The sequence below is a fragment of the Hippocampus zosterae genome, chromosome 8, assembly GCF_025434085.1.
Source record: "Hippocampus zosterae strain Florida chromosome 8, ASM2543408v3, whole genome shotgun sequence".
Lineage (NCBI taxonomy): Eukaryota > Metazoa > Chordata > Actinopteri > Syngnathiformes > Syngnathidae > Hippocampus > Hippocampus zosterae.
The window spans coordinates 24,915,702-24,943,261 of record NC_067458.1 but is presented as its reverse complement, the minus strand read 5'-3'; the positions used below and the strand labels follow the sequence as shown (position 1 = coordinate 24,943,261).

At 50.1% G+C, this 27,560-nt stretch overlaps 1 protein-coding gene and 1 long non-coding RNA gene across 3 annotated transcripts; one reads left to right on the top strand and one right to left on the bottom strand.

Moving 5' to 3' along the window:
• Positions 1–3,059: 3,059 nt before the first annotated feature.
• On the top strand, positions 3,060–5,489 carry LOC127605457 (uncharacterized). The gene is made up of 2 exons (XR_007963602.1): positions 3,060–3,906; positions 4,951–5,489. It is a non-coding gene; the product is annotated as an uncharacterized LOC127605457 (long non-coding RNA).
• LOC127605456 (BMP/retinoic acid-inducible neural-specific protein 3-like) lies at positions 5,316–27,560 on the bottom strand. Of its 2 annotated transcripts, none has more exons than XM_052072950.1 (9): positions 26,895–27,560; positions 19,678–20,072; positions 16,616–16,802; positions 14,914–15,104; positions 11,080–11,185; positions 10,193–10,429; positions 8,921–9,143; positions 7,512–7,854; positions 5,316–6,571 (listed from the first exon to the last, which is right to left on the bottom strand). In XM_052072950.1, exons 2-9 carry the CDS (start codon positions 19,903–19,905, stop codon positions 5,801–5,803), a joined length of 2,286 nt encoding a protein of 761 aa, XP_051928910.1. In that variant the 5' UTR covers positions 19,906–20,072; positions 26,895–27,560; the 3' UTR covers positions 5,316–5,800. The 2 variants fall into 2 exon arrangements, with proteins under 2 accessions (XP_051928910.1, XP_051928909.1); XM_052072949.1 differs by lacking the exon at positions 26,895–27,560 and adding an exon at positions 20,230–20,429.

The window sequence follows — 27,560 nt, the reverse complement described above, 5'->3', positions numbered from 1 at the left end:
TTTGACATTGTTGCGTACAAGCTTGTGTCAAATGTTTGCCCGCCTGCTCATCCTGGCATAGGCGATCCCCCATCTGCGGCCCCTTCTCAAGGTTTCTCATTTTTTTTCTCCCCGCCACCCCCAGATGGGGTTTTGGGAGTTTTTCCTTGCCCTCTCGGGGTCTTAGCTCAGGGGGTGTCGTTCATATTTCTCAACTGTGGGCAAGTGTTGGAAACTCTTTTTGCGGCGAAGGGTGACACAAATCACTTGTGTCACATGACTTGACCTGGCTGACGCTTTTGGCTGTCGCTTCAGCCTTGATGGGAGCTGTCAATTCCTCCCCGGGAATGTGTCTTAAAAGACCTAAAGGTGACATCACCGGGAAGTGCTGACAGCTCCGATGAAAGGGTCAGCCAGGGTTCCAGTTTTTCTCCTCACCAAGTAAAAGACAATTGATTGTCTGGAAAAGAAGAAATCTTCAAGCATGCGTTTGGCTTCTTGATGTGTGCGTTCTTGACTTTGAATGAGCACAAAACAATTGCAAGTTGGAACAGACATCAGCGGCGGCCCGGTAGCCCAGTGGTTAGCACGTCGGCTTCACAGTGCAGAGGTGCCGGGTTCGATTCCAGCTCCGGCCTCTCTGTGTGGAGTTTGCATGTTCTCCCCGGGCCTGCGTGGGTTTTCTCCGGGTGCTCCGGTTTCCTCCCACATTCCAAAAACATGCCTGGCAGGCTGATTGAACACTCTAAATTGTCCCTAGGTTTGAATGTGGGCGTGGATGGTTGTTTGTTTCTGTGTGCCCTGCGATTGGCTGGCAACCGATTCAGGGTGTCCCCCGCCTACTGCCCCAAGACAGTTGGGATAGGCTCCGGCACCCCCCGCGACCCTAGTGAGGATCAAGCGGCTCGGAAGATGAATGAATGAATGAATGAACAGACATCAGCTTTTGGTCTCCGCACGAGCAGCCCCGAAAGCTGCACTGGGAAATTGATTAGAACACAAATGGATTATTTAATCTCGGACGCACGGGTCATTCATTTCTAATCTTTGCCTCCAATCCATCCAACGCCCCCCCCCTCCCCCCAAAAGCAACATGGATGGATTTTGACTCTTGTTTACCACTCACATTCCAATATGAAGGTGTGATCATTCTTCCAAAGCAAAGTCTCCGGGCAGCAAGCGGGTTACGCCCTGAACGGGACCCTGCGCCTCCACACCGTGTCAACCGCCCTCGTTAATATCCGTAAGTGAAAAATTGACCTTGCACCCCCGCCGCCCCCCTGAAAAAAAAAAGCCCTTCAAAAAACAAATGCAGTGTTCCAAGAGCATTAAAAGCTTTCAATTCAACGGGCGGCCCTTTTTATTGTTTGTTCCTGTGCGTGTGCGTGATAAGGCCCGTGTAGGAGTGCGCCGACTGATATACACGCCGCCGCCTGCGCTCGCACATATTTCATTAGAGCGCCCCGTCGTCAGGGCAAAACAGGCCTACGCTGCATCCAAAGTTCGATTTGGAAATGGCGTTTATGTCACAAAGTCATATAAAAGTTATCAAATGTTCTTGAAGGCATCTTCTTAACATCATCACATCATTTTTATTTATTATTATTGTTATTGAAGCCCCGCCCCCCTCCCCAGCAGGTCCAGTCATTATTTGTCTTTCCAATCTTTTCCCGGAAACGCTCTTTCCATGAAATCGACAAGGCCCAAACGAAACACGCAAACTTGATTTCATTCAATCTGCACAGAAGGGATGTTTCTATTCATTGACTTTGCCTTCATGAACAATTGTGATAATTTAAGGACCGTTTGTATTTTTTTTTAACCCTAAAAACAACAAAATAATTTCCTTTATTCATCAGCAGGTGCAAATTGTGTGTCCGAACGGCTAAATTGATGCAAAGCTGGCCGAGAAGTGAATTTGGAAAATGTGATTTGTGATTTGAGGACCGAATAATTCATGAGTAATGTTTGCTTTTATTTCCCCTCGTGTCGCACGGCAAAATATTGCCGGCGAACATTGGAGCGCCGAGCTCGAGGACGCCCCCCCAACCCCCTTAACACGATTCTTTGGTAATTGATGTTGCTGCCTAAAACGAGTCTCCAGGGTCCGGCTGATTAGGTTTTTTTTTTGTGGCTCTTGTTTTTTTTTTTTGTTCCATTGTAGCTGTAAAGCCTCACCTTCATCAGGCCGTCATTCGCCGGGTGGAATGCCGCGTTCCCATTCGGCGATCCTATTAAGCCTGATTGGATTTGGGTGCGCTTTGGCTTCCATATATTTCCGCGCTCTCGAGACTCGTCGCATCGAGAAGTTTCGATCACTTTGAACTCGCCTCACTTCGAGCTGTGATGATTGACAGTCGCTAGCATTTACCGCCCGTGCGACATCAAACGCCAGTCAAGTCTGCCTGCCTGCTCTTGTTAAATATTGAATGCTATCTATAATTAAAAGGATATGAATATGTAAAAGTCATTACATTTCTTTCTCCTCATCTCCCCCCCCCCCACCCTCGTTTTCTGATTTGCTCGATGCAAATGCGGCGGATATACCGTATGTTTATGCATGTGACCGATTTACTTGTGGCGCGGATTTGTGCACAGGCACGTCGTTGTCGCATCGCTTTGCAAATGTCCAGCCAGTTCTTATGACCTATTTTAGAAGTTCATTCTTGTCTCTGGCAACAAATTTCAAGAGCCGTGATCAACATATGCTAGACTTTTATTTTCAACCACTGTTGTCCGACAAGCTATTTACGTTGTTTTGTTTGCCAGTGCTTTTTTTTTTTTTGTTATTCACGTTTTTTGCTGGCTCTGAGTACCAACGATCTCATTTCTTCTGCGCCTTTTTGGAATTCTTTTTTTTTATTGTTGTTGTCAAACAATTTTATTCTTGTTTATTATTATTGCAGATTGTAACACCGCATTGGAGTATGAACTTTTATTGCGGCGGTATATTTCGTAGTTCGCTTCAAAAAACTTGGGCTGTTTTGTGCAGATCATTCAAATCATATTCTGATTAAAAATATTTAAATGAGAGGTTTTAATGAAACATAATATGTCAAAAAAAGAAAGAAAATAAAAGCCAAGAGGATGAATCCTCTTTCAAGGCACTTGAAGTGTAGCAAAGGAAGTGGGACGGAGAGCCGGTGCCAATCAAGCAATCTGTGATGCTGGAGATTCGAGGAAAAGAAGAGGAGGTCGTCGTGGAGACATCGATGTTGAGGCAAAAAAAAAAAAAAAAAAGACAATCCATCTCTGTTACTTTACAGGTCATCATAGCAGCTTATAAAATCAGGATTGATTTGTGCGCACATAACCAGCAGTCAAAAATTATTAGGAAGAGTTATGATCACAAAGATTTGCTCAGAGAATGATCTCCCCCCCCCCACCCTTTTTTTTTTTTAAATCGGAGATCCTCAGTGCAGATATTGATCTCAGTGCAGATCCTTTTGTTCCCTGAAGTAATAAAGAAGCCTATTGATTTATTGGTGGGCGACGCGTACCTCTTTGCCTCCTCCTCGTCTGTTTTGTTCCGCTACCTGGACCCCTGACACCTTGAAAAAAAAAAAAAGTTTGCTTTCGTGCAAGCTTTTGACGATGCCACTGCTTCATGCACATCCAGATGACGTGTGTCATTACAATCAAGTATTGACCGTGTAGAGAGTTTAAAAATCGGATGTCTTAAAATGTTTTAGTAACAAGCTGAATTCGCAGCAGATAATAAGAGAGATCCTTCTCATTTTTTTCTCGTTTATTTATGCTTATTTTCTCAGCAGTTTCCCCATTTCCATGTAGCTATTCCACAGCTGTCCACAAGGAGGCGGAGTGGCACTGGTGGCATCGAGTATAGCGTTTGAGCACCGAGGAAGAAGACGTTCTCCTTCTGCGATGACAAGGGCTCAACGTCTGTCTCTCCTGTTCTTGCCTCGCGTGAGTAAAATACACAACAAAGTCCTCAAAATCTGTCGTTAACGTTTTTGAAACACGAGTACAGAGCACGTGATATTCGCACGAATGGCGATCGAGGTCGTTTTTAGGTGAAAGGGTGTGAACGCGAGCGTCAGGTAGATGCTAACCGTGCTAATGCTAATGACCGTGAGAAGATGTTTTCAGGCACACTTATTTTCGCGTCTTTTTTTTCTTGTCTTTTCCCGAAAGCTCGAGTGGTGAAAATGTCGTCAAAGAAGTAAATTTTCAACAAGATGGGCCAGGAAAAGTGAACCAATCTCTCCGTTTTGAGCACGGTGAAAGGAGAATTTCATTTTCTCCTCTTGAAACAGCGAAGCGTGAGCAGGACTAGTGGTTACGATTGTATGGCTGGCCATGTTTCCTGCTTTATTCTGTTCAATTATTTCTGCTGTCTTATGTTAACTGTTCTGTAAAGTGCTTTGTTATGGCGGCGGCTGTCGTGAAAGCGCTTATTTCAATAGAGATGTCTTTGTATTGTAAATCTGCTGCCCCGAGGGCAACGGAACGGCGAGCCAAACTTTTCAAATGTGAACCGTTCTCGGACAAACGGGATATGAACCCCCGGCCGGCTCCAATTGAGGCGCGAGATCCGAGAACTTGGGCTGCAAGACGTGGTGGAGATGGCAACTGACAAAGGGAGGCAGAGGTGGCAAGCCAATGAAATGGGCCACAATCATTCAGTCTCTTTATGGATGTCTTGCAGATCAAATGGTCGTATAAGATTCCGTACTGAGTGTTATTTACTGGACATTATTATTTGCACATGTTTTTATCGACATGCTACAACGGTGTCACTCTTACTGTCACCCCTCCCAAAAAAAAACCTCTTGAAATGATTCAAAGAAAAAATTCAATGCCGCATTACAGGTAGAGTCCAAGCAGAATATCAAATGGATTTGTGGCAAATGGAGTGTTATTTTCAGTCCTCAAAACCTTTTATTGGCAGACTTTTAAAGGGCAGAGCTCCTCTCATTAAACGGCGCTTTTTTTGCCTTTCACTTACAGAACAGAATGGATGCCGCGTGGAGTGGCGCCTCAAAAAGGCCATGAATCGCGGCGAGCTGCTCCCTGCAAAGAGAGCGTCTTCGTCCCCTAAAGTCATGTCATGAGGTATGCGGGCGTGCTGGAGCTTATCTCAGCTGGTCTTGGGTTTAGTGGGCCGGGGTACACCCTGAAGTGATTGCCAGCCAATCGCAGGGCTCACAAAAACACATCTCGGGACAATTTAGTGTGTTCCTCATTCCATATTTGTCAAAATCATATGTCATGCGCTGCTTTTCTCAAAAAACGTATGTGCGGTATGATATCGAGAGTAACGTCGAGTGCAACTGCGACCGGTCTCGATAAACAAACAGAACTCCATACGCGTGCGTTTTTGAGTGCCGTTTAAAATCAGATGACGACAACGAGATAAGCGGTTTGGGAAAAATCAGTCCGCCGGCCGCTTTCTGTTACGTGTGTTTTAATATCAATCGATCTCCAAAATAGGGACACCTCTGCATTCTGGGGGTTCATGGCAAGGGCACTGTGACTGAAGCAAAAGGGACATATCAAAAAAAAAAAAAGACAAACTAACAAATTGCGACATTTGATCAGGAATCCGTTTCTGTCCATTCACTGGGCTCGGTGCTGACCGTCAAACGGAGAGAGCGCTTCGGTTTGCCTCTTGATTTCTCCAATCAGAATTCCGACTGCGCTTGCACGGTACCGCGCTCGATGCCTTCTGGCGCCAATTCACACGATTCCTTTGATATTTTCGTGACCGGGGAGTCTCCAGAGTGGAGTTTTCGAAGGCCACGCGCCACATCTGTTCAAAGAGGGGCAACGCCAGTCAAGAAACAACTCCGAGCGGCCGTTAACTGCAAAGCTTCGCCGTTTCGTAGTCCGCGGAATTGGGCAGGCGGGCGCTGAAGGCCTCCAAGGAGGCGTGGATGCGAGCGACCTCGCCGGCGGTCAGTTTCAGTCGGTGTCGGAGAAGGCAGGCGAACAAGTCCAACCTGGGCTGAGCGCGCGGCGACAGCCGGTTGACCCGATCGCGTATTTCCAAGAGCTGCAGCGTCGCCGTGTCCTGGGACCCTTGGGTGTAAGGGTAGTCCAGTTGCAGGATCAAGTCCCGGATAGCCTCCGGGTCAAAGTGCATACTGTAACCAAAGACTTGGATGCCGTTGATTTTCATGTAGCCCAGATTGCGCCCGGGATCCGCCATCTCCGGCGGCTCGTAATACGCCGTGTCGTTGGCCCCGTTGGCCGCGGTTATCCTGCTGCGCAGGTAGACGTGGATGGTTTCGAAGAAGGTCTTCCACTTGTTCCCGAGCGTCAGAGTCCAGTTGTAGCACTCGAAGGGCAGGTCCAGCTTTGTGGCCCGCCAGGCGGGAAAGTGGTTCTCGCTGGCGGGGACCGACCAGCTCTCCGAATGGCTCCCGCCGAAGGGATTGACGTAGAGGGTAAAAGCGGGCTCCAAGGTGCTGTTCTTGGTCAGGCAAACCTGAAGAGAGATTCCCAGCAGCATGTGCACCATGTTGCCTTTGTACTTGTTACTCTTCAGGGTCAGCAGCATCCTCTTCCTCCACGACGGGTCAAACCAGCTGTTGAGACGCATGTCGTTGCTGATGAAAATGGCGTGGACCTGAGAAGGAAAAATCCACGCGTGAGCAAAACGGCGCACCGTCGATGCGTTCACGTTCATTTGCGGATGGTCGGCCATTTTTCCAAAGCCTCTGCCGCCGCACACGAAAATATCCGATTTGTATGCCCGTGCGGTCTAGCGGTAGCCCAGAAAGTCATCGTGTAGTACCCTCGCCTACCACCAGGGAGCAGCAACAGTTAGCCAATTGCAATGTGCTTCAGCCACCAGAGGCAAGCGAATTTGTGCCGCGTGAATGCGGGACGACGGTGAATCATTCATTCATCTTCCGAGCCGCTTGATCCTCACCAGGGTCGCGGGGGGTGCTGGAGCCTATCCCAGCTGTCTTCGGGCAGTAGGCGGGGGACACCCTGAATCGGTTGCCAGCCAATCGCAGGGCACACAGAGACGAACAACCATCCACGCTCACACTCACACCTAGGGACAATTTAGAGCGTCCAATCAGCCTGCCACGCATGTTTTTTTGAATGTGGGAGGAAACCGGAGCACCCGGAGAAAACCCACGCATGAGAACATGCAAACTCCACACAGGGAGGCCAGAGCTGGAATCGAACCCGGTACCTCTGCACTGTGAAGCCGACGTGCCAACCACTGGACTACCGGGCCGCCGACGGTGAAACGATAAATATGAAAGATGAGAAGATACTTTTTTTCTTTGTCTTCATTTGATACCAATTCAAGCGGTTGTAACATCTTTCGTCAATGTTAAAAACGGTTAAAGTAACAATATAACACATGAATTGTTCAAATTAGCGGGGGTTCTTTTTCGCGTTTTTGCAGGTGGTGGTGTGCCTTGGCTCAAAAAAGTTTGAAAAACACTCATTTTGTTTGAGGGGGGGCAACAACAAGGACGGTAGCCTGCAAAACAGATCTTCGGTCGAAAGAAGGTCGGACGCCCTGGTTTTGGATTTTGGCTAAATACCTCCAGCCGACGATCGGCTCTCTGCAGAAGGTAGCCCAATTCCAAATCTTGGAGGTCCGTCTCAAAGCCCAGGTAGTTTTCGGTGGAGTCCGCCACCGCCGGCTTACAGGCGCCCTGTACCAGGGCGAAGCCGCGGTTGCAACCCCCGCATCGGGTGTTGTTGTCCGGCGCGCACTCTGCGCAAGCTGAGCCTTCGCCGACGACGCAGGGCGGAGGGAGCTGGCAGGGCACGTGTTGGTATCGGCAGCTGCAGCTGCGGAGCTCCTCGGAGAACGCGCCCAGCTGGTTGTTGTCGGAACAATACAGGAGGGACTGCAAACGACTCAGCCAGTAGGACTGAGACCTGCGGGAGGGAATGCGAGGAAAGAGACAAAGGACGCACGTTATCCTTCCGCTTTTGCCGTCGGGACATGCTAGCCGCATGAACGTAGTCAACAGCTCGGAGCCAAAGCGCAGAATGGCACCGAAGATCCCATGCCATGTTTTTTTTTTGTTTTTTTGGGGGGGTCATACGACCCATATGACATGGCCGTTTGAGGACGTGGACCAAAAGTTAGCAAGGTTAGCCTTCAAGTCCCGCTCATTTCGACCACGGCGACAACATGCAAACTCCACACGGGAAGGCCGCAACTCCAATCCAACCTCTGCACCGTCACGCCGACGTGCTAACCACTTGAGCGCTGTGACACCCGTTTTTAAAAAAAATAATAATTGCACAATCTGAAAATCACCCAAACGTATCTTAAAAGATTTACAAGGTCAAATGCTAGAAGGTCAAACACGTATTTTGAATCAAACAAATAATTGCCTTCTCTGGTGAAATGAGTTTGCAGTTCTTGGCCTTTGCTAGCTGCGGAACGATCGTCATGTTGTTCTACTCGTATTGATTGTGGCGCTTAATAATTAGTGCGCAAAAATGAAAGGGAATGAAAGCATTTTGGAGGGGGGGGATTTGTGAGCGGAGAATGCTGCAGGCATGCGCTCTTTCGCACGCTGTCTGGCGCTTATTACGTCTCGCTTGACGGGTTCCTTTGTGCCTCGGATCCTGGTTGCGTCCTATAGAGGGGAGGAAACGCATGGCGACTGCCGCTTATTTTTTTTTTTTGGTTTAATCTCTTCCTTTCACTTTGAAGATACGTTGGGACTTTGTCTTGGAATAAAATGTATGTTAATCCTCCGATGTTTGCGGGATGCGAGGCGTCGCTCCTCCTAAGCCACTCTTGTGCAGCGGCGGGAATTGAATGTGAAAATATGAAGAGACCCCCCCCCCCAAAAAAAAAATGCTTCCTATAATGCAGACGAAGAATTTTAACTTTGGCTAAGCTGGTCTGGAGCCATGTTTTTATCTGCTGTACGTAGAGTATAAGATGTGGGGGGAGGGGGGGGCATCTTTTGAGAATTTAGCTCACCTCTCTCTCGGGAATCGAACCTGCGGCTGCCGGCGACATCTTTTACTTAAAGCGAAAAGCTTGGAGACGACTCTCTGGGCGCGCTTGGCCGCGGCGCGCGTGCTGCTCTCCAACTGCTCGTAGCGCCCGTGGAGCAAAGCGTCGAGAGACCACAGGTGGCGGATGGCCGAGACGTTCAGGAAATGCTTTTGGGGCAGCGCGCCGTGGAAGGCTTTGAATTCATCTGCAAGCACAGAAAAGGCCACGTTGAGTCGTCGACGGCTTCGCCGCGCGGCGCATCCCGAGCAGGCGAGGAGGAGGCACTTTTCAGTTGCGATCGAAGAGAGGAAAAAAAAACGCGGAATGATCCTTATCGGAGTTCCACGCGGGACACTTGACAAGAACGATGCCCATATCGCTTCATCTTTAACAACCTGGAGTTGCGAAAACAATCGTTCAGCGTTTGCCCGTTCACATTTTTGCCGCTGATATTAGCGGCGATACCCGCTATCGCTGCGGACCGGCCTCCTGCTGATAAGCTGTCGCGTTATGGAAATGAGCCAGATCCTTTGCCGAAGGACACGATGACACCTTGAACGTTTCTCCCTTCCCATCTGGCTACGAAAGCATCAACTTTGAAAGTGATTGCGCCCGGGGAGATTTCCAGTGAGAGGTGACCAAAAACCAAAAGCGGCCTATCCATTTGATTTTTGCCGGAACGTGACGCCGAGAGCCTCCATTCGAGCATTTCAAAGTGCATAAGTCAAAAATGAATGTCTTTGGATTGCTGACTCATTCACTCCCAATGACGTTTTTAAACGTCTTTTCAGACTCGAAACTAGAAAATTCTGAGCTTTCAACTCATTCGCTCCCAAAGACGTTTTTAAACGTCTTTTCAGACTCGGTCTAGAAAATTCTGAGCTTTCAACTCATTCACTCCCAAAGACGTTTATAAACGTCTTTGGATTGCTGATTACCTCATTCACTCCCAATGACGTTTTTAAACGTCTTTTCAGACTTGGTCTAGAAAATTCTGAGCTTTCAACTCATTCACTCCCATACTGAGCTTTCAACTCATTCACTCCCATAGACGTTTTTAAACGTCTTTTCAGACTTGCTGTAGAAAATTCTGAGCTTTCAACTCATTCACTCCCAAAGACGTCTTTTCAGACTCGGTCTAGAATCGGCTGGTACTGAATGAGTTCATTTCCTCTTGAACTACGGTGAGCTACTCCAGGCAAAGCCAAGAAGTCTCAATGCCCCCCAATGCTTGCCTGGGATTCTCCTTCTCACCTGATTCTTCAAAATCTTTGTAAAGGCGCTCCCAGGTCTGCGTGATCCTCTCCAGGCTCTCCTCCATGGCTCGGATGTCCGCGTACGGGCAGTTGCACTGCGGGAACTTGGCGTCGCAGCCGCACCAGCAGTCGTCGTCCTTGCAGACAAAGTCGCCTTCGCCGTTGCAGGCGATGTAGCTGAGAGCCGCTCGCACGAAGCCTTCTCGCAAGTAGTCGGGAAGGAGGATTTGCAAACCTGCGCCGCCAAGCGGAAAGTCGCTGGAGGTTTTGCGAGTTAGCTAGCTACAGTGTGACGCGGAAGATGGTTGATTGGCGGATGAATGGATTCGTGCGGGAGTGCTGGGCCGCTTCATCCATAAACAACTCGACGTGCAGGATGCGGCTTGATTTTTCTCCGCGCCCGTTAGGATCATTGTGTTCCCCCCATTTATTTATTGATTGATTGATTGATTTACACCGGAAAGTGAAATGAAGTAAGTAGAGGTACATTCAAGCAGGCCTCCTCACGTGATCACCATTTTGGAGGCCACCCCCAAAAAAAGTACGTGTTCCATTCGTATGCATGAGGGGACTGGGTTTCTATTTCCGTTGCTCTCACGGGAAAAAGTGTTTGCAAATCACAACGCATCAAAGTTTGAAGAGCGTCCTCCACGTTAATGACGTTCAACTTCGGAGGCTCCGCTATGCTAATGTTGCATTCGCGGCGGCGGCGGCGAGATCTCTCTCCCGTGTTTGCATCTCGCCCGGGAGCCGACGTGTTCCTTTGTGTTTGGTCACGCACGCATACAAAATAATCCAGCCGAGTACAACAACGACTTCCTCTAGGGGGAAGAAAATGAATCTACAAATATAATCATGAGGAAAACGTGTCGGGAGAAAACAGACCTTGCAGCTGGACCTTGTTTTCAGGGCTCTGGACCAGTACTGAGCTAACGGAGTCAAGGTTGTCATAGTTACTGCATCCAAGGGGACCAGTGCGCGTTTCGGTCACCTGGGCAACAAGAAAGGGGGGGGGAGGAAAAAAAATGAGCCCAGCCTTCTCTGAACAAGCAAGTTAGTTTGATGATGAGGCTCATTTTGTAGGCTATTAATGCCGCTTGGCTTTTTGCATCGCAAATCTTGCATGACTTATGTTCCACCGTCACTCTTCCATCAAGTACAGATCAATAACGTCAAACGGCAATAAATGGCGACGCCTGGGCCTTTTTGACCTCCTCGTGACAGCTGTGCGAGCGCCATCTAAATGAGGACGGATTGTATTGTTTCACCTCGCATGCCGCGTTGAAGTGAAAACGTACCGTAAAATCCCGTGCATAATACGCATTTTGCCCCCCCCCCCCCCCAAAAAAAAACCAATCCCGAATTGGGCGTATTGTACACTGGTGTGAATGCGACGACACAAGACATTTTGACTTTGTTCCGACAATTAGCAACGCCTTGACAGTACCTCCAATAGTTCATGCTTAGCGTGAGTAGGCCAACTTCAAAATAAACCGTCACCGATCAATGCATCGGCAAGCTTTTATTTTGAAGTCGTTGCCGCCACAAACTGTTGCTACTTTCCAACGACGTAAGGTTCTTGGAAAGAAAAAAAAAAAAACGATTCTACGGCGCCTGCTGCTGTCGTCTAGCAGCGGCCGCGCTAGGGGCCACCAGCACTGGGGGGGGGGGGGGGGGCGCAGCTGTCCAGGTTACTTTTCAATGGCCGTTTATTAAAATGACTGCATACCGAGAGCCTTGACACACTTGCCGTTCCGACCGATCGGGTTTTAACTACCCGAGCTTCCTCAAATGTGCCGTTTCCGCCGTCAAAATCGCTACTGTGAGCGCGATGTACGAGTTCGTTTACGAGCTGGTACATTGCAGTACTTAGCTTGGCACGCTCATAACAAGCCCTGAACGGCAACACGCAACAATAAAATGCAATTTGTCATACCATCATATATTATCCTTTTTTTTTACAGCTAACATGTTAGCTTACCACCGTTTAACCAGGTGCAAGTGACGTATATGTTCAAATCCAAAAGAATTTTTTTTTTCCTGTCCCCGGACACCCTCCTGTGGCGCTCTCTTCAAAACAGGAGAGGTGCAAGTGGGCGAGCTTGACCAAAACGGTGAAAACGAGGGCAACTTGTCGCCAACAAGATTGGCGAAAGAAATTCAAAAGAGGGCAACTTTTAGCATATCAGGTTTTATCGTGAGACGCAATTTACGGGAGTGTTGAAAACACGCATCATCGGTCCGGATGATAATTGTGGCTAGCGGCAAATCAGGGTCCGAGTGGAAAAACGGCATATTAGACATGGCTGCGTCTCGTCAGTTTGCACTGTGAACGCGCAGATGGAAAAGTATGTCGAAGACTCGGGAAAACAGAGGTAAAGACGCAAAGGCCGCATTCCTGTTGGTCCTGGTGTTTGATTGCGGATGTTTCACGTGGCCTTTCTTGGGCTCTGCATCCTCTTTGGCTTCATTAGCGAGCGGCTAGCCGATGACTTATATGACGCGATGCGGCGCATCGACGCGCTCCCCATTTTTCTCTCTTTGTGCGCCGAGACATCGCACTTTGTCCAGCCACTTGTCCTAATCACGCTTGTCGTTTTAGCCACTTGGCGTAATATGACCGATGGAGGAGGTCCGGCCGAAGAGAGTCGGGCCCATCGCTCACAATCCCAAATTGCGGAGGGACCTTTCAAACTCAAATGAGTCACCGCGGGCCGCGCGGCGGGTATGCAAGTGCAGTTACACAGAAAGGCATTGTTGAGGGGAAGGAAAGGGGGAGGCATCCCCCCCCAAAAAAACAAATGTCAGTTGACTCAATTCTCCTCCAACATTTCTATCGTATCATAAATGGCCCGCTTCTTTCATGATGAATTTTATTGCTCACATCAATGTGAGGAAATGAGATACAGCGTTGGCATTCGCAGACCATGAATTATTGAAAGGATAAAAGGTATTATTTGATAAGCCATGTGATATAGCATATGGCCCCCCCCACCCCCAAAGGGCGTAAAAAAAAAATTGGAGTGACGAGCAGAGCATTCAATTTCCGGTTTTCATGGCAGCTGCTTATTATATCCGAAATATTAGCTGGAACATTATTGGGCCAATGTGTCGAAACGCGGGCCGCTTGGAGGGATCAACGCTGTGGGAAATTGCCTCCGTGTGAGCTCCGTTCTTACCCGAGTGCCAACGTGCGTCAAGGAGTCGGCGCATTCCGCGAAATAAAAGTGAGCCGTGGGAGCAGTGCGCCAGCGAAATGCCATCTAAACACAAATAATCAAAGTTCCGTTTTTTTTGGGGGGGGGGGGGGGGGTTGCGCACGTTTCGTGTTGTGGTGGTGATTCGCTGAAACGAAAGACAAAGTTTGCTCCAGGGCACCTCCGTTACGTTTAGCGCACAAAAGGTCACCCGATGGACTGACCGTTACGGGCCAATCAACACGAGGTCACTCTTAGCCAATGGCGTGCCAGCTAAAAGCCACTCACTCGAAGTACGTTGCCTTCAGGAAAGTCGGAGCCGCGAGGAGCGGCCCATATCGTAATTTTTACTTTTCGTAACAAAGAAGCGCTATTTTCCCGTTGAGGCGTTTCGTAACGAGAACATTTGGCGTTCTCGCCAAGAGCCCAGATGTTTCCATTCGTTCCTTCTTGAGCCCCAGCCGCTTTTCCTTCCAAATGAGCTTCCATTTCACCTCTGCATGCCGACAATGGGCTTTTTTCCCCCCCCTCCTCAACTTGTTTGATTTCAAATCATGCCGAGAGCGCCGAGAGGGATCCGTTCTGCTCCCGTGTGGGTCGCCGCCCCGTGGAAACGATACAACGCAGCTTTGACTCCTTTTTAAAAGTGATGGAGGTGAATCTCCCACTCTGGCTCTTTGCACTTCTCGCCTGTCAGTTACGCAAGATAACTGGGGGGGGAAAAAAAAAACTACAGCAAACACTCTTTCTCCGGCGCTTTCCGTCTGTAGCGAGCATTTGTCTCTTCACAGTCACGGCTCTGTGACGCCCAGAGAAAGGCTCATGTCGGTTGCCTAATTCAGGTTCCACTGTAGCCGTGGTAAAAACAAAACAAAAAAAGAGAGGAAGCGGGTTGGCCCCCCCCCCCCCCCGTCACCATAATTGCCGCGCGCTACCTGAAGGTGACAACTGCTGGCAGCGACCTGTCACTGGCACGGCTTCACAAGATTCCTTTATCTCCCCCCCCCCTCACCAGATGCGCTCATCAGTGTTTCCTGCTGACTGGATGCGCCGCCGCCGGAGATGAAATCCTATCAGGAGCGCACTGACCACAGAGTGTCGTCTCCTTGCCGGCTTTTTTTTTTTTTTTTTTTTGTTACAGTGGCGAGCAAAGGAATTGTTAAGAGCAAACCTAATTCCACATGCCAGCATTTTGGCTTCACTGCTCCTCGCTTTGCATCCGTGGCCACCCACTTGCATTTCGAGCGCGGGCCCCACTGCCCCCCCACACCCCCCCTCACTCCCCGCGAGCCCGCCGGTGGCAAGTTGCTCTTCGCCGCCATTAGCACGCCGCCTTCGGTACTCGCGCTCCGGAAATGGAAAGTTAACTGTTAGCCTGCGAGCTAATGAGCCAGCGAGCGTATTCGGCATACTGAAATGCTAATCGGAGATGCTAATCGATATTAGCCATCATTTTTAAGTACACTTTTCTTATCTTATAAAAGTTGGAGAAGCCCGAAAGCGAATGAGGTGCTGCTTTTACCTTGATGGCAGTGGAGGCGATCTGGATGTGATGCAGCTTGCGCAGCGTGCTCTCCCTGTCAATGAAGTAGGACGCGGCCAGCTGGTGCAGAGCTTCCAGACTGACCGTCGACGAATTGGCCGCGTAATCGCTCGCGTCTCCTTTGCGACTGAGTTTCCGCTTGTCCACGAATATCGTCAAGGCTTCCTCCCCTGCACAAAAATAACAAGTTGTTGTTATCATTTTTAAAGCACAGCGCACAACGTCGTCTCTCGCAACGGAACTCAAAAGAGGACGTGGTGTCCCTGCAACGTGCGTTTCATCAGGAAGTCGTTGACCGGTCATACCGAATTATTTTGTTGACGCTGCGGTCAATCGGATTTGTTTGAACAAACGTGTGCCTTGAAAAAGTTCACCGCTATGGAAAATCAAAGCGGCTTTATTGTTATCGTGAGCAGGACAGTCATTGCGCGGCAAAGCTTGTTGACAAGAGTCCCCCGTCGGTGTATTCAACCCAGTTTCACATTTATCCAGTAAGTGCTGATCACAGAATGCACCGCTTGCCGTATTCGGTTGATTTTTGAGTGCCCTTCAATGCCCCCCCCCCCCCCCCCCCGCCACCCGCACATCATGTTTTTTTTTTCTCATCATAATGCAGTGTTCATGCTGAAGTGTTCTGCTTCTTCCCTCCGCATTCCTGTCCGAGCTGCTGAAGGGCACCCTCTTAATTTGTCTATTTATGAATTTCATTGCTCCATCTGTTTTTTTTTTGTTTTGCTGTTTTTTTGTTGTTGTTGTTTTCCCATTTGGAGCCCGCCACGCAGGCAGCTATCTGGCAAGCATCCAACGGCAAGTCCTTCCCGTCCTCTTTTCATCGCACAGAGTACTGGCCGCCATCCAAAGGAGCTCGGGCGGCCTGTCGAGCGGCATTGTAGAAACGTCCGCCAACAATAGTAAGCACCTTAAAGCCAAGAGTCACGTCCAAAGTTATTGACGAGGGTTCCTCTGCAACTGCAAACCCAATCCACGTTGCACATTTTCTTTGGCATCTTCTAGCAGCATTCGCCTCAGGACAAGCAGCCTTTGTCCTAATCTGCAGAGGCTGGAAAATGTATTCAAACCCTTTTTGGACACCTCACAAACCTCACCGGATTTTTTTTTTTGTATGTTTTATGCAAGCAAATGACTGAAACAACAAGTCACTCGGCGTTACCATGCAAAAAGAATCTTCATGTAAGGGCCCAGGCAAAGTCCAGACCCCAAATCGCAACGGTTGCGCAAACTACGGCCCGGGGGCCGTTTGCGGACTCTTATCCATTTTTCAGCGGCCTGGACATGACCGAATACAAATTCATCAATAAATAACACGGGCCGCCAGCCCAGTCAAAGAAGGGTGAAGGTGGGCAGATTGAGCCCCCCCCCCCCCCCCCCGCATTCTAATATTGGCTTTCTTGCGAACCTCTGTGTCGAGATTTTTCGACTAGATTTCACATTTAAACTTGAGTAAAATGTTCACCGGAATGACTGGATCGATTCTCCAGGACTACGAATGCTCAGCCAAAATGGAACGCGCCTTGGCAAAACCAAATGCTCGTCAATTGTTCTAATCTGTCGCCCTCGCCAAATTCACATTTTCGAATTGATGGTCCAAAAAAAACCGCGTACCACAAAAATCAATTCAAAAAACGACCAGCATACTTTCCAAACCAGTTGATGCGTTTACCTCCAAGTGTAGCGGACAACAGGAAGTGAGTGCCATATTTCTTGATCAGGTTCTCGGTGATCATCCGGGCGCTGGGCCTGCGGCCGAGCAGGCGAGTGTTCCTGATGAACTCGGGCGTCAAAGGTAACGGCGATTGCGAGAGATCTCTTCTTTCTGACGCCAAATTGTTCACCTTCCATCTTCCGAACTCCCTGGAAGACAGAAGACTTTAAATAGAAAAATCCAAAAAAAAATTCTCCGTTAACACACAACAACAACAACAAAAATCCAGAACTATAAAGGAGTGAGCATGTCATCGGTCTGGTCAGGTTGAGACGTGCATTCTGTCCACCTAGTCGACACTCCAGTAGAGGTGTCCAAAGTACGGCCTCGGGGGGGATTTGTCGCCCACCATCCATTTTTCAGTGGCCCACCATGAGCACCTCAATGAAATGCATTCTTCTGACTTGGCAAACTTTGTTTGCAATGGCAATGCACTTTATTTATTTATGTGTGTGTGTGTATATATATATATATATATATATATATATATATTTTTTTTTTTTTAATTAATTTTTTATTTTTATATATTTATATTCTTTTGCCGTTGTTTGCGAACGTCTTTTGGGGTTGGAATATACGTTATGAACTTTCTATTATGGTAGCTTTTTCCCCCCATAGTCTCACAATGAATCCACTTGTGTGAAAAAAAAACAACAACAAAAAAACACAGACATTTGATCAAAAGTACTTTTGCATTTTGTCTGCAATCTGGATAAGTCAAGTCAACATATTTCTCGAGCACTTCGCGGCATACAAAGTGCTGTACATGGAGCAATTGAACATGCACAATAAACAGTAAGACAAATCCGTAGTAAAGGCGGTAGAAAGTGCCAAACAGTAAAACCAAGAACAAAACTAAATCATGCTGAGTCGAACGCCAAAGAATACAAGTGAGTTTGGAGGAGGGCTTTAAAGATAGGCAGCGAGGATGTCATTCCTGAGAGAGGGAGCGGCAACAGAAAAGGCTCCCCATCCCCCTCTGAGCCTTCCGATGGCCAGAACAAAGTGACGGCAACAAATGAGCTTTGCATGTGAGCTTGTAAACAATGGCGTTTTTTGGGGGGGGGAAAGGAAAGAGTGTTTTCTCCCTCCTCTTCCCGATTGGCTCCAACAAGAGAAGTTGGCAGCCGTCCAATGTGATGTTCATATTTCATAATGGATGTGCAGTGAATCCAATCACTTTCGAGCATACAGCTCTTTCTCCCCCCCCCCCCCCCCCACCCTCTCTACCCTGAAATGTCACTTGTTGAAAAACTAATTACACTGCTCTCAGCGGGCTATTGAAGACGTGGAGCTTCTTAGAGTTGCTCTGCGGAAATATTCAGAGGCCGCGAACGACGGCGAGCATCAATAAAAGTATTCATAGACTTGAGAAGCGGCACCTGAGGAACGGGGGGCTCGCGAAAGCCATTTCGGCGCACCTGCGCGCTCCCCTGCGTGCTCCCCCGCGCTTTTCACTAATGCGCCGACGCCGGTCGTACTTTACGAGCCGCTTTATTGAGCAAAGAGCCTCGGGTTGATTCCGTAGCAACTTCATGACGGGGAGGGTCCCTCGGGCTTTGCTTGAGGAAAATCCGATCATACCGACGTTGAAGACAAATAACCCGAATTGTCGGACACGCTTTGAACTGTGCCAAATCGGATGGCGCGGTCGCATACTGCAATCGATTTTTCGAGACCACGGCAACACGCTACCGTCTATTGTCCCAGATATCCATCCATCCATCCGTCCGATTTGTCATCCGTTTATCCTCACCGCGTTGGTTTTTTTTTGGAATGTGGGAGGAAAGCGGAATACCCGGAGAAAAGCCACTCCACGACGAGACACAGAATCGAAGCCTGCAACTTTGAAGCCGACGCACGAACCGGTCGACCGGCACGCCGCCTCATTTGAACATTCATTCATTCATTCATCTTCCAAGCCGCTTGATCCTCACTAGGGTCGCGGGGGGTGCTGGAGCCTATCCCAGCTGTCTCCGGGCAGTAGGCGGGGGACACCCTGAATCGGTCGCCAGCCAATCGCAGGGCACACAGAGACGAACAACCATCCACGCCCACACTCAGGGACAATTTAGAGCGTCCAATCAGCCTACCATGCATGTTTTTGGAATGTGGGAGGAAACCGGAGCACCCGTAGAAAACCCACGCAGGCCCGGGGAGAACATGCAAACTCCACACAGGGAGGCCGGAGCTGGAATCGAACCCGGTACCTCTGCACTGTGAAGCCCACGTGCTAACCACTGGACTACCGGGCCGCCTCATTTGAACATTAAAATGGCAAACTTAGTCCGCTAGCGTGCGAGTGCACCCTGCTGAGAGGTCGACTCACTGGCTTCCTCATCCATTTCCTTCCCTTCCTGACAACGTTCACTTAATGCGCAAGGCGGGTCTCGCTTCAACGGCGCACCTCGAGCCTCTTTTTGTCGGCGCCGTCGCTGAAATGGAGCGGGACAGATTGTGAGTGGTTTTAATTTGGCAACCGTCGCATCGTCTATTTACATTTGAGGGCCATTTTTCTTGGTAACGTGGTGGCTATTAATCACTGCCGCGTTGAGGTAATCTCCAGGCCCTCAAACGCAACCTTGCAGCTGACAGAATCCTCTCGGGGGGATTCCGTGATAATGTGAAGTAATCAGTACCAAGAGATCTCTAATCACTCGCCCGCGTGATAAAAACCATTCATCTCGCCGCCCGTGCCGCTCGGTTCTGGCCGACGACTACCTTTTGCCAACGTTAAGCGGCTCCGATTCGTTGTTTTTGACATTATGCGCAGCTCTCACTTATTGCGCAATCATCTCCTTGTAACTTGTATTTGGATGCTTGACAAAAAATTTCTGTCTGCGTTATGGGGGCCGCTTGGAACGGATTAGGGCGTTTACATGGAAAACCCGTCTTGACTTACATTTTCTACTTCAGAAACTCCATCAAGAAACATTTCATTTTGGAAGTCGACGCACTTCCAACGGGCAAAATCCCGATGAGACGGCGGCTAGTTTTACACGTGCGCTATCGACAAGCACTCGCCTGTATATCTTGTATCTGGTGGAGAAGCCTTGTCTGTTCTTCTCCACAAAGTCGACGTACTCGGGAGAGTGGTGGAAGGGCCCCTTGTCGGATAGCAGCCAGTCCAAGGGGCCGCCGCCGGGCTTGTCGTTTGGCGACGACTCCGCCGTCGCCGCCGCTGCTCCCGCCCACCGTAAACAAAGCCAGCAGAGGAGGCCCAGGCTGAACGCGGGCCATCGAGCCATCGGAGATGATGAAAGGCGCTGCCGCCGCTGATGGGCCGGGGTGCCGCTGGTGGTCCGGGAGATGGCTCTGGGGGAAACATTCAATGGCCAGAGTCTCTTGTTGCGAGTCGGCTCCTCCGCCGGTCCAGCAGAAAGTCCTGCATATCGCCTCAAAAGCCCGCAAGCACCTGAGTACAAAAAAAAACCCGCCAGTCTGAGGAATTGGGATGAATTGCTGACGTGCAGATGTCACGACGCCCTCGGGCATCAACGCTATTTATCGGATGGGTTTGGTCAGGGTGGGTGGAGAGAACGTTCATGCGCGAGGCCGCTAGCTTAACCAACCTTCGAGACGTTTCTCCTTCGCGGCACGCGGCAGTGCCGCAAGGTGTACGTTGCAGTGAGACGTTGTGTGTCCCATTATATTGTCGCATTCCGCCTCCCAATCTATCAAGTGAACTCGGGCGTGTGACCGCCAAACGTCCCTGGCCTCGGAAAAGGAACAAAACAAAACAAAAACGGGCCCCGCGGAAAGACAGCGGGAAGTTGTGGCACCGTTTTGGTGGAAATGTTTTCCAATCAACGTCGGCGTTCAAGAGTTGACTCCCATCTGGAAAAGAACAACATACGTCCGGGGAGATGGCTTAAGCTAAAGCGTTGCACGATTCTTATCGGCTCCGTTCGGCACTTTTGAAAAACGTGGCGGCGTTGACGACGAATTCCTTTGAATGGAAGCTTTTCGGGGACGGCTTTGAATGGGATTGCGGCCGCGCTTGGCTCATGCGCTGTCAAGAGGAAGCCGTTTCGGCGCGTGGGACGCTAACGACGCAACGGAACATCGGTTTATCCTTTCATCCGGCAGGCAGCCGTCCGACGTCAGCGATTGTGGACGGAGACCAATCGTTGCTCGACGTTGCTCCGCTTTCCTTCCCCCCCTTGCCGACACCTCCGTCGTCCTTTTTTTTTGTTTTGTTCCCCGGCTCATCCCTCGTCAAACCACCCACTTGCTTCCTCCTCGGCGTTCGTGAATATCTCCAAATCCCCTCCCGCATGTTTCCTATGCAATGCTCCGCGCCGGCCCCCGTCTGCAAGCATTCATCATCCTCGGACAGGTCGGCGGCGTCAGCTTCATAATGGCGTTATCTCCCGACAAAAGCCGTCGGCGCGGCCTTTGTCGTCAGATGCCTGAATGATATCAGATGCGCAACGGTCTGCGTTTGCCAGTTTGCCTCCAACGCTATCTCAAACGGTCACACCATTCTGGAACGGCAAATGAAATATTTTCAATTCGAGAAGTCAGAAAATCAGGTCCGGGGGCTCCATTGAATCCACTCAAAAGTCGCCTTTCGCCTATTAACAGTGGTGGACCAAGAAGGGATGAATTCGAACCATCGAGCACCGCAAACATTCTTCATTTCTTACAGCGGTTCCTGAATTTTGTTGTGTCTCACTCCTCAAATGTCAATTTTCCTGCAGCGATTTGCTCGCCAGCTGTTTTGAGAGCTCGACTCTCAAAACGGTGATGAGACGCAAGAATTCACCGGCCTGATCTTTCTCCGGAATTGCGGCGGCCGTTCGTTTGCAGACGGTGACAAACCAAAACATTCAATCTTGTCGACATCTGTTCCAGACATCCGAGGATGTACGGACAAGGAAGAAATCTCGGACTATCGTGTGGCGTTGACCAAAAGCGTTCTTTGGGTCTGTGCTGCTCAAAGTGCCGTGTGGCCAAAGCTTCACCAACCCCGATCAACCTCCAAGATGTTCATTCATTCATCTTCTGAGCCGCTTGATCCTCACCAGGGTCGCGGGGGGTGCTGGAGCCTATCCCAGCTGTCTCCGGGCAGTAGGCGGGGGACACCCTGAACCGGTTGCCAGCCAATCGCAGGGCACACAGAAACGAACAACCATTCGCACTCACACTCACACCTAGGGACAATTTCGAGCGTCCAATCAGCCTGCCACGCATGTTTTTGGAATGTGGGAGGAAACCGGAGCACCCGGAGAAAACCCACGCAGGCCCGGGGAGAACATGCAAACTCCACACAGGGACTAACCACTGGACTACCGGGCCGCCCACTCCAAGATGTCTTTTCCAAAATAGGAAAAGAACAAAGAAAATCAATCAAAAGGTGCCAAACGGCGAGCATATCGGTTAAGAGACAAACGCACGCTGTCCGGCTGCGGCCTATTTGACCTCCAAACGAGGGAGGGGGCAGCGGGCTACTTCCTGTGCAGATGCCCAGCAAACTGCTAGCATGACATCAGCGCCTTCCCTGCGCCGTCCCGACCCCCTGACCTCTTGCGTCTACCGTGAAAACCGAGCGCAGTGCGTCTCAGGTCAGGTCGAGTGAGGGATGATGAGCGTTCAAAGTCGCCGCAGCCTCTTTCTTGTTTCCGACGGCCTTAAGAGTTCACTTAGCGCCGCCGTCAACGTATGTGAAGAAAACGATCAAAGTTGTACAGCCTTTGGGTGATTAGACGTGATCAAAACATTTTATTCACAGTCTTCCAACACTTTGTAAGTTGACTGCGAGCAAACCCCAAAAGCATTGTTTTAAAAAAGAAGAAAAAAAAGGAAAACAGAAACTGACAAACTTTACATCTTCCCCTCTGTGCTGACAAAAGAGTTTTTTTGGGGGGGGTCCTAATTAACCCAGTTATCTTTCCGGCAACAACGGTTGACGATGCCTTCAATACCGGCGCCCGCGGGTAAAACAGCCTTTGTTGAGCTCCAATACGGCCGCCGCTCGCTCGCATTCATCCGGCAATCCCGTAAACGGATACAAAGAGAGCGCTCCGGCGGTGTCGGGGGAGGAAGACATCAAAGAGAACTGTGTCACTGTGTCTTCGTGAATAAACATGGAAAGATCAGATGAGACACAAATAGCAACGCCAACCAAACAAAGAAAGATGTGGACAGCAATTTGGATGTGGCGAGACCTTGAAAGTGGACAACGAATTGTCCCAGCGGGCACGTTGGCCTTGGGGGCTCACTTGCGGTTGCCAGCGAAAGACCTCGCCGAGTTTGTGACAAGAGCAGCAAATTTTACAGTCGCTGTCTGCCGGAATGACGTTAAGTTGCCATGCGTGACGCGCTAGCAACTCCCATTTCGGCTAACGTGTTCTGCGCGGAGACGTAGACTTGGCGCAACTTCCTCGACGCAGCGCTTTCCAAAGCAAATCCGGAGCAAAGTGCGTCACGGTTGAAGGTTGAACATCAGCCTTTGTATGCTGAAGATACTCAACTCAAGTCCGGTTGTCGAGCGCTTGTAAAAAAAAAAAAAAAAACACCGCTGGATACCAAGCGCCGCACGCGCAGCTAACAGAAGTCGCGCGACAACAAGCTATAAAACAATACTCGCCCAATGAGGGCAACAATCGCGGATGAATTATTGAGCGCGTTTCAACCAAGATCTCAGCCGCCGATCTTTTATCAGCGGTATAATACGTACGTGTCAGTTGGGGGGGGGGGGGGGGGGGGGGTACTCGGTTTATGATTTTGGATCCTCAAAAAGAATCGCAGCAAATATGTACGTGAAAGTGCGATAGCCATGAAAGCCGCAGACGCGCAACCATGTGCCAATTCATCCGTGGGGGGGGCAGCTCGCTGATGCGCTCTTGCGGCACTGCCCGCGACTCAAAATCTTTCTCCCGAAAATTTGAAACGTGTTCTCTCCTCCACACTGCCGTTGCAAGTCGACAGCATATTGCCGTTGATTAATGATGCCGCTATTTGGTGGGCTAGCGCTAGCTGGAGGGAGCGCCGGTCCCTCAAGTGCGGCGATGCCTGCCGAGCGCCGAGCGAAGGCCTCGTCAATATCGCCACTTAAAAATAAATTCGGCTTGACTCCATGTTCCTGACGTGTTTGTTTCTCATCGTCATTTTTGAAACATTTTTGATTGAGCCGTGTGATCGACGTTCGCCAGGGTTGAGCTGTCCAACATGCTTTGTTTGCATGCAATGGTGGATCCTGCCTAAAATTCCATCCCATCATCTCATTTCCTTTTTCATGCATTTCTTTCTTTCACTTTTTCTCTCAAAAAAGAAATGGAAGGGGGGCGGGGGGTCCTCCGAAATGACGTCGGCTTTTGCGAAAGCTCTACCGGCTCTTAGCGGACGCGGTTGTTCGCCATCGCTCGCACGTCGCTCGCCACTTGGCTTTGGCCCTTTCTGTCTATTACCACGGCAACCAAGCGCAACAGGAAGAGCCGACTTGATGCACCCCGCCGTGCGTATCGCCGGTTGCCTTCTTTCCAGTGTGGTTTGACTGGGATGTCGCATGGCGGTGCCGAGACTAGCCCCCCCCCCCCCCCCCCCCCCCCCCGAGTTTCAAAGTTCAAATGAGCACCGCGACCTCAAGTGGCGCCCCAAGTTGGGAATGGTGAGATGAGGTTTAATCTCAAATCAGTTTGCTCGCCGCAGTTGCCATCGCCGGGCGTCGTGTTCAGGCCTGTTTTCTGTCTGATGCTCTGACACTCTCTCGCAATGCTGAAAATGAAGTGTGCTCCATTTTGCTGAGTGACGGCGGCTTCTTCGGCATGTGTGCTTTTAGCGACTACAGTCAGGCCCGACATTCAATTACTAGTCACCCGAGAGAGAGATTTCCGTTTAATTCCCTACTCTGCCTTCATCTAAGAGACGCCAAGTCAATTGCAAATCCCCAAATGGCATATTTTACTTTCCACATCCCCCCCCTCATTTTCGCTCCCAAACCTTTTATCAATTGGAGACAAAACTTTCCTTTTTGCTCCTGATCATCATATTGGGCTGCAGATAATGAGCAGAAGAGTGAAACGCCACATTTCCTTTCTTTTTCTTTATCTTCCCACGTCAGGCTTATTACAACTCCCACGTCCTCGCTAAATTACTTTACAGTCTTGCGCGCTTTATTTTGCACATCAAAGTTTGTTTACGGATCTTTCCTCCGCAAATGTGGAAAATTCAGTAAGCCGCAGATTTGGTGGCACCGAGCGGGATCTTCCGCACGCCTGCCGAATTCGTTGCTTGACGTCCAACCGTCGGATCGGAGGAGTTGGATGAAATCAAAAGCCGACGGGCTTTGGCGACGTCGGCCCCCCGGAGCCGCTATGGGCTGGCGGGGGAGACGCACCTCCGCATATGTTCTGGCTTGGCTTTTTCCCGGCATTGTTATTTGAGGAGCTGTGGCTGGAGGCCGACGGCGATTTGTTTTGTTTGTCTCTCTTCGGCCATCCGCCAGACACCCGGCGGCGGCAAACGGTGGGGAGGAGCAAGCCCTCTCCGGCATGCCATTGGCCCCGTTCGCATGGTGACTCTGAGCCAAGAGCTACCCCGCTACCGGCGATTTCAATTTCAATATCCTTCGAACCACTTTGCACTTGACGGCTGATTTCAAAAGACATCACGTTGATGATCCTCAAGTAAACTCTTTGGAAAAGGGTCACTTGATCTTGCAAGGCCCGCAGAATATTTGGTTTTAATGCTATGCAAGTATGGAGCCTCCCAAAATAAAATATAAGAAAATAAGAAAACAAATGTTTCCATCTTTTTCCATTCTTCAGCAGATCGGCATGACAAAATTTCATGAAAATGGCGATTCCTGGGCAAAAAGCAAAGAAAATTAGCTTCTTTTTTTTTAAAGCATGTGAGGCACCACTGCCACCTACTGGTCGCTTTTTGACATGATTTACAACGCAAATCTCATTCATTATTCTCATTCACGGATTGCATCAGACCTTCCTCCTCTCTATGACGCAAAAAAATAAAATAAAAAGACAGACGTACAAGTACGTCCTTGGTAGGCGGGGCCTAATTTTAAAAAGACGTACAAGTACGTCTTATGGAATGAAAGAGTTCATGAACACCTTGAAGAGCTTTCCGAAGGCATCCTTCCTGCAGCGTTTTCATCTGGTTCAGTGGACTTTGATATCATCGTCCATTCTTGTGTCACTCGGCATCCATTGCGACCTGGTCGGGGGGGATTCACCAGTCTGCGGCCCCTCCCTCATTCTTCCCCAAATGTCTTTTATTGCCCTTCTGGAGGTTCGGATCAGAGGATCTTGTTCATATTTGTCAACCGTGGGCACGCGAAGCCCTTGGAGACTCTTTTTGCGGCCAAGGGCGACGCAAATCAATGCGACTTGACTAACGGGAAGCTGATGAAACCAATGCCACGATACAAACACCATCCAATTGCTTGAACGTGCAAAGAATTGTCAAGCGGCCCATTCGTCCTTGCCCCCCGCCGAATGAAAAAGTTTGTCCAGCCCACATCCGCGCATACATGACAACGGGACCTTTTTTCTGTTTGCGCGGGGCCGGAAGCGAGAAATCCATCACTTCATAAGGCGAGAGAGAGACAGAGAGAGAGCGAGAGAGCGGCTCTCGGGCTCGGACACGCTCGGGTTCACCGGTCTCCCGCGATAGATGAGGGCGCAGCCCAACGGCGGCAAACGCCGTGGCCCAATAAATAGTCCCGCGCTCGGCCACTTGGGCCAAAAACGGGGAAAGCGGCGGTGAAAACGAACAGCTTTTGTACGCCGCTTTCACGCAAAGTTCGATTGCGCCCCTTTGCAATGAGGCTCCAGCCTAGCCAGGAGACCCGTCGTTGAAATTAGGGAGGGCTCGGCTCATTAGCGGCATCACGCTTCAACCTTTGCGCAAGTCGGGGGCGCCTTTCACAAAGGAGCCTCGGGGCAAAATGGAGAAAAAAAATGGCAGCTATATAACGAAACGTAACACCGCAGACACGGCGCCATGCTGAGAAATGTGTCGGCGGTGTCGAGAAATGTGTCGGGAATCGTCTTGTTGTTGTTTCGTGCGAGAAGGCGCGCGTGGGCCGCGGCTCGGGGGTGGCGCTGTGACAAATTCTGCCCCCCCTCGCGTACGCGCACCTTCCAAAAACAGACACGCCGCACCGGCTCAAACATTTGCCGTCTTGTGTTCTCACTTGAATGAATGCTGGAGCTTTTTTTTTTTGTTCTTAGTTTGGAGCATTGATGCTCGACGGCAATTCCACAATACTCACCGCAGTCAGCGGCATCAGGTAAAGTTCATGCTTCCCATCGGGAGAGGCGGCGGCAGATGTCGCTCCCTTTCAAGCATGCAAACTCATTTCACCCGACCTTGCTTCGGTGCTATGACTGCGAAGAGGAACGGGGGTGGGCGCTGGGGGGGTGTTGAAGAACTCCCAAATCCGACTGGCGAGCGCTCGGCAATCCAGCTGGCGGCAAGACCGCAAACGCCGACGTCCCAGACTAATCCGCCGCGCGGTTCTGCAGCGGCGAGAAACTTTGAGAAAGACAAGTCGTCTGGTTGCCACTTGCGAAAAGCACAAACAAGCCGTGACCTTTTCCACAATGACTTGACGGAATGAGATCATCCGCCGGGCGACGTCGTCAAGAGCAGAGCAAAGAGGAGGTGGAGGAGAGGGGGGGGGGGGATGCAGTTCGCCCACAGATGTGGTAGAATCCGACTCCGCCGGCGCTGCCGCCGCGTTCCCGCGCACGAGCGAATTCCAAAGCAATTCCAAGGCGCCGTTGTTTGTGGCAACTTGATCCGCCTGCTCGGCGCACGCCGGTGCCAAAAGCTCACCAGCCGGGCAGAGTGTGCAGAAAAGTGGTCGGGTTGCACATCGCAGGCTCGCCTCCTGTATCGCCCCCCCCCCTTCGCCCCCCTCCTCTCTCTCTCTCTC